Raw genomic sequence first — 14048 nt, 5'->3', positions numbered from 1 at the left:
GCTCGCTGAGTGGTACATTTTACGAAATTGTCCCGAAATTGACGATTTCATGAGGTAAATGAATGAAATAAATGAACTTCAATTATTTATACTAAATGATGTATTAAATGAACATGAATTTTGTTTCAGTGAACACATAGATCTCATGGAATTAGAAGGTCGGCCAGATGTTGAAGAAGCGCATCGACTTGAGTTCCCAAAATGGTTTTAGGAAAAGGTATTTGACTAACTTAAAGAATATTATTAAACTTGCTTCGACACTAACCGACTCGTTAATGGATATGTAGGTATTTCGCATGAGCCAAGACGGATTACCCGTATCCTCCAAATTATACGCATTGGCATTAGGACCACATTTCGCACCACAGACGTATCCGTCTTGTGTAGTGAATGGAGTTAAATTTATCTCCCGTCAACGTGATAGCAGAAGAACGACTCAGAATAGCGGGGTATGTGTACCAAGTGAAGGAGGTCACGACTTCTACGGTCAAGAGAAAACGTCATTGTCTTGACTTATCCGAACGATTGTCGTGTCGTCTTATTTCAATATCGTTGGTTTGGTGACCAAGATCCGAGGAAAAGGACACGCAACGACAACAACTTGACAAGCGTGTATGTGGCAAAAGAATTGTACAAAGACGAGCCATTTATTTTGGCAACTCAGGCGAAACAAGTTTTCTACTTGGAAGATAACTTGAATGGTCCTGAATGGCGAATCGTCGAAGAGTGTAATCATCGAAATGTGTGGGATCTTCCTGAGATTGACCACATTCTTGGTCAATCTTCGTCTTCAGTTCAGTTGTCGGTAGAACCGTCGGATTTAGATTCACTGTTGACGCGTCATCAGTGTGCGATCCCAGAGCCCGTGAGCAACGAAGGACTGAACTTGGAAAATATTGAAGAAGAAGAGTTTATCGATGACGAAGAAAATGAGGACGAAGATTTGATGGAAGAAGATGATTTGTCAGACGACGATGATTGATAGTATATAACGTTTTTCATTTACTTACTAAATTAACTTATTTAAATTATTACGAATGCATAACTAAATAAAGTTTGTTTTGAATTTCAGATGGCTACAGCTACAGGAGCTGGAGGCAGCGGAGGCGGGGATGACTACTTAGCCCGTCTCCCGAATTATTGCGAGTCGGCGCCCGTACGCGATGGCGTCGAAGAAGAAGACGAGGATATCGAACAGGCCGTGCGTGGGCCGACGCTCGGGATTCGATCTGAGCGTGCACGGCGTCCCGGGGTGAAGGAAGTCGTTATTTATAACGAGGAGTTTCAGTCGTTCTTGCAGCCAGAGCGAGAGATGGATCCGGATCTCGCGACGTTCGCGAACACGCTCGGGTTGGTCGTCCGAGACAAGATCTCGCCTACGGTCCCAAGGTGGACGAATGCAAACGTGGGGCCGGCGAAGGAGGCCGAGATCCGAGCAGTGATTCGAGATAAGTACGACATTCGAGTCGATGGTGACGCAACCGGGAAGAAGAAGGCAATTGTCGATGCGGCAATCATTCGAGACGCGAAGACTCGTCTTCGCGATTGGAGGCATACCTTGCGGTCATGGTTCGACATCGACTGCAAGAGCAGCGTACAGGTGGCGCGGTCGATGAAACCGAGGACCGTTAAGCTCGACATCGAATGGGAGACGCTTATACAACGATATACGAGCGATGAGTTTAAGGTAATCAAATCATTTACGTTAAATATGTGTTTACCCTTTTATTATACGATTTTTTATTTACGTGTACGTTTACTTATATTACAGGCCATACAAGCGAAGAACAAGGCGAATCACGCGAAGAAGAAAACGAAGAGTCGACAGGGGACGATTGGATTCTTGACCCACCGCATGAAGAACGTAAGTTTTATGTTTATATGATACATCAAATCGTTAAGACTATCTAACACTTGAAATTTTGTTTACATGCAGAAGAGCGCCGAGACAGGCGCTTTCGAGAGCTTGTTTGCGAACTACAAGCGCCAACATCAGTCCGACAAGTCCGAATGACTGACTCCTGAAGCCTCCACACGTTATGTAAGTTTACATTTATTTTGTCTTATTTTTCGATTAATATATACTAACTAGTTAATTATATCAGGATCAACTGGTCGATAGGTTCAACACGTTGCGAGCGGAGGCTGAGCAACAAGGAGCGGACATTGATATTTCCGTCCTAGAGCAGCAGGCGATCCGCGATATTATGAGTTCGCGGACTGATCACTTGACCGGGGTCGGACGTTTGGTGCCACAGGGAGCGCGGATGGCGGCTGAAGTCGCCGAAGTCTACGGTTCGGAGGCTGGGACGTCGCAACCAGGATATATCTCGCAGGAGGTGTTCACATCGACCATCGCCTCATTCGCCGAGGTAATACAGATTCAGGTGCCCGGCCTCAACCTTAGCTCGTTTATGCCCCAATTTCCGCAGAGTTCGCAGCAGGCTCCGTCATCCCACAGCCAGCAGACTCCGACGGCTGGCGTCCATACTCCGACGAGCGGCCAGCAGAGGACTAACGACGCTAGCCAACAGACGACACTCGGCGGTCCAAGTCAGTCTACTGATCAGCATATTGTTTCGCCGCAGCTTGCGGAGTTTCAGCGTCAGCAGAAGAGCGTTTCACGTCGAGGAGGGGAAAAACGAGCGACGGGACGACAAAGCAAACGTCGCGACTAGTGTTTTATTAGATATTTTGTGTATAGTAGATTATTATTTACATATTTATCGATAATCGAAAAACGTAACCGGATTTTATATATAAGTTGATTTGGATAATATAATTTGGTTTTTATTTGATTTTTCATTTTAGAATTTCATAAACAACAAAAAAATAATAATTAACGACGAAAAAAATTAATAATTTCATAAACGAAAAAAAAATATTAATTAGCGACGACAAGGCCGTTGCTAATTATTAAAAACTGGACTTATTAGCAACGACTTTTTCCCGCGCGAATTAGCGACGATAAAATTGTCCCTAATTATCTTTCACAAAATTAAAAAAAACTTTTCGTTCAAACATTTAGGGACGAAATTATCGTCGCTAATCTCGTCGATAAATATTTAGCGACCACAAAATCGTCGGTAAATATATTTGGGCACGGACATTTAGCAACGATAATAATCGTCGCTAAAATCGTCGCTAAATATATTTAGCGACGATTACTGGGTTACTACTGATGAAAAAAATCGTTGGTAATTGTTGTATTTGTTGTAGTGAATTAAGCAATTAGGTAGGTATTCGATTGAATCGATTCCCTGGTTTGATTTTCCGCTGAGTTTGAGCAAGCAATTAGGTAAGTATTTTATTTGTAATTTGATTTTATTTGAGTTTGAGCAAGCAACAGGAAGAGTCCGTTTATCATTCCCTGGTTTGATTTTTCGCTGAGTTTGATATCTTCTTTTCCTAAGAGTATCGATTTCAGAGATTATGATTTTGATGCTAAGTATATTGTGTGTATGATATTGAATTGATATATTCTTCAAATATCTTGTTTGACTGTTTCAGATACATTTATTTGGGAGATTTCAATTTCAAGTGTGAGGAGAAAAATCACTTTTTTGGTAAATAATTCCCAGGGCCTCACGTGGAAAGCTATGATATAATTTTGGTTATTATTTAATTAGAGGAACTAAATGTACAAGCAATTAGAATTTGTTTTAATCTCGTTCGTCAAGTGAGTATACAACAATTAGAATTTGTATTTTATTATGCTTTTTTGCATCTTATATATTTATTAACTTATTTTTAATTGTTTTCAGCAGTTAATTTAATGAGTTCAATTAGAAGATACAAGTCGGGTGCAGAAAAAAGAAAAGAAAAGGAGAAAAAAGAAGTTTTACATGAGAGTCAAATTGGTTCTCTCGATAAGTATTTTAAAAAAGATGTGATTACAGATGAAACAAGAGCTGAAGTCGGGATTGAGAACGAACAAACTAGTCAAAACGAGAACGAGAACGAACAACTAGTCAAAACGAGAATGAGAACGAGAATGTGACCCCGAGTGAGAAGGATAAAGAAAAAGAACACGATAATGAAATAGGTTCCATTTGTTTTGACGAGGATGATCCGGCGAATTGGAAGCAAATAAATCAAAGTCTTATCGATTTTCTTGTTGAAAAGGGTCCTAAAAGAAACAATTATATGAGATTTCCTAAAGATGAGTCTGATAGAAGTTTCTCTTCAAGTCATTATTGGCGAGTTTTACCGAATGGAGAGAGACAAGACATGAGGTGGTTGGTGTATTCAACTTCAGTCGATAAAGTTTTTTGTTTTTGTTGTAAGTTATTTGCAACAAATCATCATAATGTAGGCCTCTTAAGTGATGGAGGTTTAAATGATTGGCATAATATTTCTGCACGACTTTATAGCCACGAGAGAAGTAAGCTACACGTTGACGTTATTGCTAATTGGGTGGATTTGGAAAAAGGCTTAAACAAGTGTCAACCATTGATTCGAGTTTACAAGAACATATCGACAAAGAAAAGGAGCATTGGAAACAGGTTCTACAAAGGATACTTGTTATTGTAAAAAGGCTTGGGAGAAACAATTTGGCATTTCGCGGGGATAATGAAAAAATATATGAAGAGAGGAATGGGCTTTTTCTACAGATGATAGAATTGCTTGCAGAGTTTGATCCCACGATGCAAGAACATGTTCGCCGTATCTCGAAAAAGGAAATTAATTATCATTATTTGAGTCACAAAATTCAAAATGAATTGATTCAATGATGGCAAACGAGGTGAAACTCTCAATTGTTTCTACAATCAAAGAAGCAAAATATTTTTCGGTTATACTTGATTGTACGCCGGATGTTAGCAATGAAGAACAAATGTCTCTAGTAGTGAGGTGTGTGAATATTTCCAAAAATCCAATTGTTGTTGAAGAGTTTTTTTTATAGAGTTCATAAAGGTAGATGACACTTCAGGACTTGGACTCTTTAATGGACTTCTTCATGTTTTGGAGGCTCTTCATCTTAATGTTGATGACATAAGAGGGCAAGGATATGATAACGGTGCTAACATGAAAGGAAAAAATAAAGGTACACAAACTAGAATGCTTGAAAAGAATCCTAGAGCATTGTATTCACCTTGTGCTTGTCATTCTCTAAATCTTATGCTTTGTGATATGGCTAATTGTTGTCCCAAAGCTGTGTCATTTTTTGGTGTCATACAACGAATATACACATTATTCTCAGCTTCTACGAAGAGATGGAAAGTCTTTAATGATCATGTGAAAGGTCTCACTGTCAAGCCATTGTCGGAAACACGTTGGGAAAGTCGCATTGATAGCGTTAAAGCAGTAAGATACCAAGCCCCGCAGATAAAAGAAGCTTTAAAGTTTTTGGCGAATAGTAATGAAGATGCCAAGACAAAAAGTGATGCTGAGACTTTAGCCGTATACAATATCCAGAATTATGAGTTCTTGTTGGCATTAATTATTTGGCATGATCTGTTATTTGTTGTTAACAACGTTAGCAAATTTCTCCAAACTAAAGTTATGCAAGTGGATGTTGCCATCAAAGAATTAGAAAGTCTACTTGGCTTTTTGAAGCAATACATGGAAATCGGATATGATCAAGCTAAATTGCAAGTTACAACGATAACAATTGAGATGGATATAGAGCCCGTGTTCATTGAAAAACGAAGAGTACAAAGGAAAAGACAATTTGAAGACATTGACAACGCTAGTGACGCGCTCTCACAATCCGAGGAAGAGTCCTCCAAAATTAACTATTTTTTCTACATTGTTGATCAAGCTATATCGTCATTCCATAGCTGGTTAGATTATTTAATCTTATTATTCAACACTTACTATATCAACAAATATTTTTGTTCATAATTTATTGTCATAATTATCTTTGTCAATAGGTTTGTACAGTTTCAGGAATTTGAAAAACAGTTCCGGCTTTTATTTGATTTGAAGAAATTAAAGGTCGCCGATAAACACACTTTAAAGAGTTTCTGCGACAATCTTGCATCATCGATGGAGCATAATGAGATTTCATATTTAGACAAGAATGATCTCTTCAAGGAACTATAAATGTTGAGCCATAGTGTCCCGGAAGATATAAAAAAAGCAATCGATGTTTTGAATTACATAAAGGACTTGGATTGCATTTATCCAAATGCGTGGATCGCTTACAGAATTATGCTAACTTTACTAGTCACGGTTGCCCATGCAGAAAGAAGCTTCTCAAAGTTAAAATTGATCAAGTCTTATCTTCGTTCAACTATGTCGCAAGAAAGATTGAGCGATTTAGCTACTCTATCTATTGAAAAATATATGGTCGAGAAACTTGGTTATACGAATTTGATTAGTACTTTTGCATCTAAAAGTGCTAGGCGTGTTATGTTTTGATGAATGAAAAACTTGATTATAATTTTTTGTTTTATATTTAATTTTTTATTGTTATCAAAAGGCCCCAAAATGTTTATTCGCCTAGGGCCCCGGATGAGTTCGGGCCGGCCCTGCTCATAATCTACACGATGGATTGGTTTTCACGTTGTATTTCCTTCACATATTTCTTCAGTCCCACTTCGCATCTCCGTTTACTGATTCTCCCAGCCCTCTCTGTCTCTGGAAGAGAGAGCCGCTTTGATCCAATTCCGAAGCTCATTCTCCATCGACGATTACAAGTACTCTTCATCGAACTACGTTGGAGCGGGCGAGCCAAACAGCACAGCCTCGTGGGACTCCGGCGACTGTTGCACGTGGAGAGGAGTCACGTGCCATTCTACTTGGGGCCACGTCATCGGGCTCCGCCTCCAATGTGGCAGTCTTCGGGGAGTCCTCACTTCCAACAACAGCCTCTTCGCTTTCACTCATCTCCGCACTCTCATTCTCTCTCACAACGACTTCGGCGGCTCCGAAATCTCGCCAGAATTCGGTAAGTTCACAAGAATGGTTCATCTGGACCTTTCCTACTCGAATTTCACTGGCCGAGTTCCGGCTGAGCTGCCTTCATGTCCGACCTGGTTGTGCTCGACCTTCGTAAGAACCCAGATCTATTGTAGAGTCGTCTAGCTTGAAACACATTGTTGCCAACCTTGCTCGTCTCAAAAAGTTGTTCTTGAGTTACATCAACATGTCCAACGTCGTGCCCAATTCTTTCATGAAGTTGTCAAGTTATTCGATGTCTTTAGATCTTAAGCTGAGTGGGTTGTCTGGGGAATTCCCAGAAAACATTTTTAGCCTAGAAAACCTTACCGGTATCTGTGTAGATTACAATAAAAATCTCTTCGGTTCGTTCCCAAAAAATAATTGGAAAAGCTCGCTTCAGATATTAGGCTTTGATGGGGTTCCTAATAGATCTAGACTATGTCACTCGAGCTTTGAGTAATTTGAGTGTCTTGTATGTCAGTAAGTGCAAATTCACAACATCTTTTCCTGCATTGCTTCTCAAACTTAAGAAAGTAACGGTCTTAGAACTCGCTTCTAATCATTTCCGGGGCCAAATTCTGTGGCAGAGTCTCAATCTTGAGAAGCTTTTTGATTTAGGTCTTTCTAGGAATTATTTTGTTGGCGAAATCACTGAATTCACGCTCGATTTACACACTCTTACTTTACTAATCACGCTCATGTTAATAGTACTGCTAAATCTCTCTCGTGCATCAAACATCCTAAGCATATGTCGGAATATCATCTCTCGATCTCAACTCCTAAAAACATGGCTAGCATTAAACACAAGAACGTACTCACGACTTTGTAAAAGCCTAGCTATCTCTAGTCATTAGAAATTTATTATGGTAGTTTTATTCAAGAGGTCAATCAACCTAATTTTTCTCATGCATTAAGTCAATTCTATGATCATGAACGGGGTAACTAATCACATTCAAGTATTATGATCAGAATTAAATTAAACAATGGAAGATGGAGTAAAAATAAATACTTCAATTAAGAAAAAAGAATCCATAACCATAATCAAGACTCGCTACACCATCACCCTCTCGAGGATTAGTTCATAGCGTCGAGAGTAACGATAACACAAAATAAAAAAAATAAAAAAAAAAAAAACCATGAATATGATGTTTTCAGAGCTTTTAGGACAATTGAATATGATCCAACGGTGGAAAATGCTTCAAAATCGCGATTTAAAAAGCTGACATCGACTGTCGACGCGGCGCGCTCTATCTCGCGCATACCGCGCAAAGTATTCTGGAGGCGAAAAAAGTAACAACGTGGCGCGCAATGGTGCAGCGTCCGATGTTGCATTGCGCGCGTCGTTCTGGAAATGGTCATAACTTTTTGTTCCAATGTCCGATTTTTGCGACTCATTATGTGTTGGAAAGCTAAGAGAAAGATCTATCCAATAGTGGGAAGAATTTATCCAAAACATGAGTAGAGAATCTTGCTCTAATTACACCCTTAACACCAACATCATCTCTCAATTATGAATATAACTCAGAAACATATTAAACAAACCAAAAACTAGAACTCATGATATGATCCTTATCTATAAATGTGATAAGACCCAATACCAATGATTGGAAAAGACCCTAAGATCTTCAAAGGACAAGATTGTTTTGACTTGACCCAATACCAATATAGATAAGAACCAAGACTACATAATAGAAGACGCCACATCAAGGTACTCAAGAAGAATCCTCAAGCATCAGGATGATAAGTCAAGTTGTTGAACACCGCATAAAACTCCGATATGTTAGAGACGGCTCTTGAAGAACCCAAAAGAGACACACTCTTATTTTCTTAATCCATCACTGTATATTTTTCATTCTAAGCTCATATAACCTTTATGCTCTTTACATCATATTATAATATTAAAAAAAAATATATAATGACGATAACTAGCAATAAAAACAATTTATAACAACAACATTTATTACTGACCACAGTCACTAAAATAGACGTAACTTCTGCCTTATATCTCCAAATTATCTAAAACCTTCGCCACTAAAAACTATACTTCAAGCGCTTCATTTTAATATTTATATGCTCAATTTCATAACCGTTTTCCCCTTCAAATATCGCATTAATGTTTACTGATCAATTTTCTGCGTTTTGAATTTTCCTTCTCTTAAAATGGAAGTTTCTCATTGAAATGTCTTTGTTCCTTCACTCTTTGAATCCTAGCAACTCATGAGATTCAAGCCCAAAAATAGGAGTTTGACGTGTATAAAATGCACTAGCCAATATTAAATATCGGGTTTGAGGAAATACGCAAGGCGGCGACATGATTATCACAAAACAAGACAAACGGTGTTGAGGAAGTATCATGTAATCACAAAGGAATTGTTGAAGCCATATCATCTCACTTGTCGCTATGCTAGTGCACGGTACTCGACCTTAGCTGATGAGCATGAAATAGTGGTTTATTTCTTGGAATTTTATTAGACTAAGGAATCTCCAAGAAAAGATGCAAAAATCAATTACATATATCTTCGTGTAAGGCAACGTGGCAACTTAGACTATATAAGTCGCGCGATTTGATGCGTTTTGGATTTGATGTTTTCAAATCCACAATATATAGTAGTGTGATCAACGTTTATAATTACACGTGATCTTTACAATATCACAAAATACAAAGCGTATTATGTCACTCGCAAAAGTAAGCGGAGATGTACCTTAGACATAATAAATCGTACTTTAAAAAAAAAAGTTCGCTCAATAACCTCTTAAAAAATTAGAATGCGTAACAAAGCTATTAAAGTAGGATATCTCTTTTAGAGGAGTCAAATTCTAGCTAAGATGTCTTTCTAAGGTTTCCTTGTAGATCATATCTCTGATTCGTTGTAGAAAATAATGGAAGGAAAATACAATCAAAACATATGTATTTGAGCAAAATACTCACAAAATCGAATCGGGCACAATCTACCAAATAAGCCAACATATTTTTCCAACAGAATATTATGTAGGACATCTCAGAACAATTTTATCAAACTATAAACTTAGCCAATCAACATATCAACAAATACAAGGATGGACCCATGTTGTCTGCATGGTGGCCCAAGCCACCCCCAACATTGAAAATTCCATAACTACCTTGTTTAAATATAGTAATTTCCTGCAAACCTTGATTTTATAAAATTTAATAAGTTTTTATTTGCAAATAAATTTTCCTATATTTGTAATGAAACCATGAAATAATAATAAAATTTTAATGGAACTGTTAATTAACAAATAATAAACTATTTTCATAGTAAATTGAGGTGTTCAAAAATAAAACTAAAAACGAAGTATTTCGAAAAATAAGTTTTTTTTAAATTGAGATGGTTCGAGTCAGGCACGAAGCCAGCTGTAATTGAGGGGGGGCTCCCCCACCCCCCTCTCAATTTTTTTTTTTTTGCATTTTTTATCAACTTTTCATTTTTTTTTACAATTTTTTACCCTTAAAATTTACAAATTAGCCCCCCCTGAATTTTTTTTTACAAATTAGCCCCCCCTAAATGGAAATCCTGGCTTTGTCTGTTCGAGTAATAGCTACACTTTTAGATATTCTTAGATACGTAACGTTTTTTTTACATGTTCATACTTAATTGGTCAACAAGGTGTGGGTCTGTTTTATCTTTTATCATTTTTTCTTTACCGTTCTCATTCATCAACAAATCTGTTCACGTGTCTAATATTTCCCTAAATTGTTTGTTTCTTCCAATTGTGTGTGTATGGAGTTAAAGAATCAGTTCCATAGAATTACATTTGTTCCTTCTTCACCTTCATACATCTTTTGTAATTTTTTTGCTGACGTCCTAATTAGTATTTTGGAATGTTTGATTAGTGTTGTGCTTACATGGTTACCATATTGTCTGGAGTTATTCAGTTTCTTTTCTTCAGTTAACGGGAATGTTTAGGCTGATTATAGATCTATATGGATCCATGTGGGTAGTGCATTGCTATAAGGTTAAGTTTATAATATAATTTAATCTATACAAATATGTATTTTTTTTCTTTCTTTTAATTGCTTTGACTTGTGTGGAAGAATTTGCTTGCAAATAAATTTAGTATTTAGGGATAATTTAGATATTATTTAAGTATCTGATTAGTGTCTATGATATGAAATCAAAGTCGTTTTACATTTTGATTTAAATAAAAGATATATTTTGAAAAAAATTTAATTATGAAAAATCTAATGATTTAGGCCACTAAAAATATTTTGTTTGTTATTTAGTCAACGTATCAATTATGTTTAAAATAAGAAGACATTGCCATGTTAAACAGATTTTAATTTACATTATTATTCCTACTTAAAAAATTGGTGAAAAATTGAATGTAGCTGATCAGGTTTCATCGTTGATGGATATCTTCCATAGTCCATGTTCCATTCTTAATAGCATTTGTAATGCAATTCAGTTTAATATTCACTTTCCTATTTCATAGCTAATTGGTTCGTTCATGATTAATGTATAATATTCTTGTTGAAATTTACACGTCAGTTTAATATAGTAAGTCAACTACATTACATTAAAAGAAATTTACACGTTTCAAAAAAGAAAAAAAAATAAAAAAAATTTATACGTCACTTTCATTGATGATTTTAAATCTCGTGATTATTTTTTTTTTTTAATGAAACGTGGACGGAACCATGATGGATATATTAAGAATCCTCACTTAGTGATGGAGGAATACCATGATTACAATTCCGGACAAATAATACACCTATCGTTAATGACATCTTGAAAAGAACATGAAGGGACGCAGCCCAACCAATGATTATCAATCCGCATATTTAAGGCAAAACGGGCCAAGTTATGAGCTGCCCTATTACTATCCCGGGGATAAAACATAATATCAAAAGAAACAAAAACAAACCCCGCTAATACCTTGATGTCATGAAGCACTGTTCCCAGCTCCGTAGAGGGAATTTTCCTGCCTTTGATCGCCATAACAACTTCCCGACAGTAAGACTGGATGAGGATCCTATTCCGGCCCATCTCGTGAGCAAAGGACATCCCCTGGAAGATAGCCGAGGCTTCCGCGAGAGGAGGGGAAAGACCTTGCTTCTAGATATTACCTCCGAGCCCAAGACCATCCCTTGGTAGTTGTGGATAATGCATCCTGCACTAAACATTCAGTTCGCATCATCGATAGCTGCATCAACCGAAACAGTGTCAATTCCCGTAGGCGGAGGAATCCAGCCCCGGACATCACCGTGCTTCTTCTCTATGCTTCTGACCATCCTAGCTTTACGATACTCCTCAACAAATTTTTCGGTCCACTCAGCAAGATCGCATGGAGACCAACCTCCTTTCCCCGCAAGAATGTTGTTTCGATGATTCCACAGTTCCCAAGTCAAAGCCACAAAAAGTCCAAGGTCACAAACCTTGAGGGTTCTTGCAGAAGAGATAAAGAAGCTGGTGACATCCCCATGGTTGAACCTCGAGATCAACTCGCTTAGGTCAACCACCTTCCAGACTTTGTGAGCCCATCTACAACTCCAAAGGACATGCCGAATGGTTTCAACTTCATTGGAACATATCGGACAACCCACCTCTACCGTGATTTTCCGTCTAGCAAGGATGGTTCGAAACGGGATACAACCTTTGCACACTCGCCAAGCAAAGATTTTCACTTTTGGGGGAAGATTGAGATTCCATAGTTTATTCCACCACTCTATTGTTTTAGCGGGGTTCGATGGGCTAGGCGAGGAATTCAAGTTGATCGCCACTCGGTACCCGCTACGGACAGAGTATTCACCGTCTTTGGAGAAGTGCCATCTTAGCATATCAACATCCCCGGTTATGCTCACCGTTATCACAAGGATTGAATCCGCATCCTCTTCACAAAACATAGCTCGGATGAGATCCACGTCCCATTCTCCCTGGTTAGTAATGAGTTCTGAGACTTTCATCTCAAGGGGTATATGGGGAGGATCAGCAAACCTGAAGCTCGGCGGTCTAGGAACCCATTTATCTCCTATAACCGAGACCCACTCATCGTCTCCAATCTTCCATCTAGCACATGCCATAATAAGTTCTTTTCCCCACTCGAGGCTCCTCCAAATCCATGACCCGTTGGACTCACACGTCGCCCGAAGAATGTTGCCGTCTGGATAGTAGCTATCACGAAACACTTTCCTAACAAGACTATTTTGTCTTCGAATAAGTCTCCAAATGTTTATCGCAAGAAGCGCCTGATTAAACTTTTCGAGGTCACGAAATCCAAAACCCACCTACGAGTTGTGTTTCATGAGTTCTTCCCATTTCCTCCAGTGAATTTTTCTAACATCACCACCGTTACCCCACCAAAAATTAGCTATTGGTTTATGGATATCATTGACTAGCCCCTTCGGAATTCGAAAATAGCTCGCCACATAACTAGGAATCGCTTAAAGCACCGACTTTATGAGAACTTACTTTCTCGCTTGAGAGAACCAAATGCCACGCCAAGATTTTATTTTTTCCCATGTTCTCTCACACAATAAAGTGAAAAGCTCAATTTTTCTTCTCCCAGCGAAGGTAGGCAGCCCCAAATAGAGTTGGTGACAAGGCATGATGGTAACACCAAGAAGCCGAGCAATCTCTTCACCCTCCTCGTCACTAACATTGCACCCAAAACAAATGTCCGACTTGGCAAAATTTATCATTTGCCCCGAAGCCGCTGAATAATCTAAAAGGCAGCCAGCCACAAGCTCTCCTTCCTTTCGCCTCGCATTCAAAAACACCAAACTATCGTCCACGAAAAAGAGGTGGGAGATATGGAGATTGGAGTAGCAAAACTTAACTCCCCGGTTATTCCCTCTTAATTCCCCTGCTCGGAGAAGGCTAGAGAGGCTTTCCGAGCAAAAATGAAATAAGAATTGAGATAATGGATCACCTTGTCGGAGCACTCGCGACGGGAATACATGCCTGAGCGCCACACCATTGATATTGAACGAAAAGCTTACCGAAGTGACATACCTCATTATTTTCTCCACCCAGCTACTATCAAAACCGAGCTTAACCATCATAGCCTCCAGCAAGACCCATTCCACTCTATCATAGGCTTTAGCCATATCGATCTTCAAGGCCGCACATGAGCTGTTCCCAAATCTTCCTATTTTCATAGTATGGATTCCCTCAAAACAAATCATAATGTTATCGAATATTTGG

The 14048-nt window shown here is 38.5% G+C and overlaps 1 protein-coding gene and 1 pseudogene across 1 annotated transcript; both read left to right on the top strand.

Moving 5' to 3' along the window:
• The first annotated feature begins 4732 nt into the window (after window positions 1–4732).
• LOC149384826 (uncharacterized) lies at window positions 4733–6473 on the top strand (annotated as a pseudogene).
• An 18-nt stretch (window positions 6474–6491) lies between these two features.
• Window positions 6492–7486, top strand: LOC149384825 (receptor-like protein Cf-9). Its single transcript, XM_089626169.1, has 4 exons — window positions 6492–6507; window positions 6590–6892; window positions 7020–7214; window positions 7473–7486. The coding sequence occupies exons 1-4, from the start codon at window positions 6492–6494 to the stop codon at window positions 7484–7486; spliced, it is 528 nt and encodes a 175-aa protein (XP_089482295.1).
• The last annotated feature ends 6562 nt before the right edge of the window (window positions 7487–14048 follow it).

This window comes from Urtica dioica, chromosome 9, assembly GCF_054948205.1.
Source record: "Urtica dioica subsp. dioica isolate 48M chromosome 9, U.dioica_male_clone48M_v1_H2, whole genome shotgun sequence".
Taxonomy (NCBI): Eukaryota; Viridiplantae; Streptophyta; class Magnoliopsida; order Rosales; family Urticaceae; genus Urtica; species Urtica dioica.
Note: the sequence above shows the minus strand (reverse complement) of the source record. Positions and strands in the feature narration are given on the sequence as shown.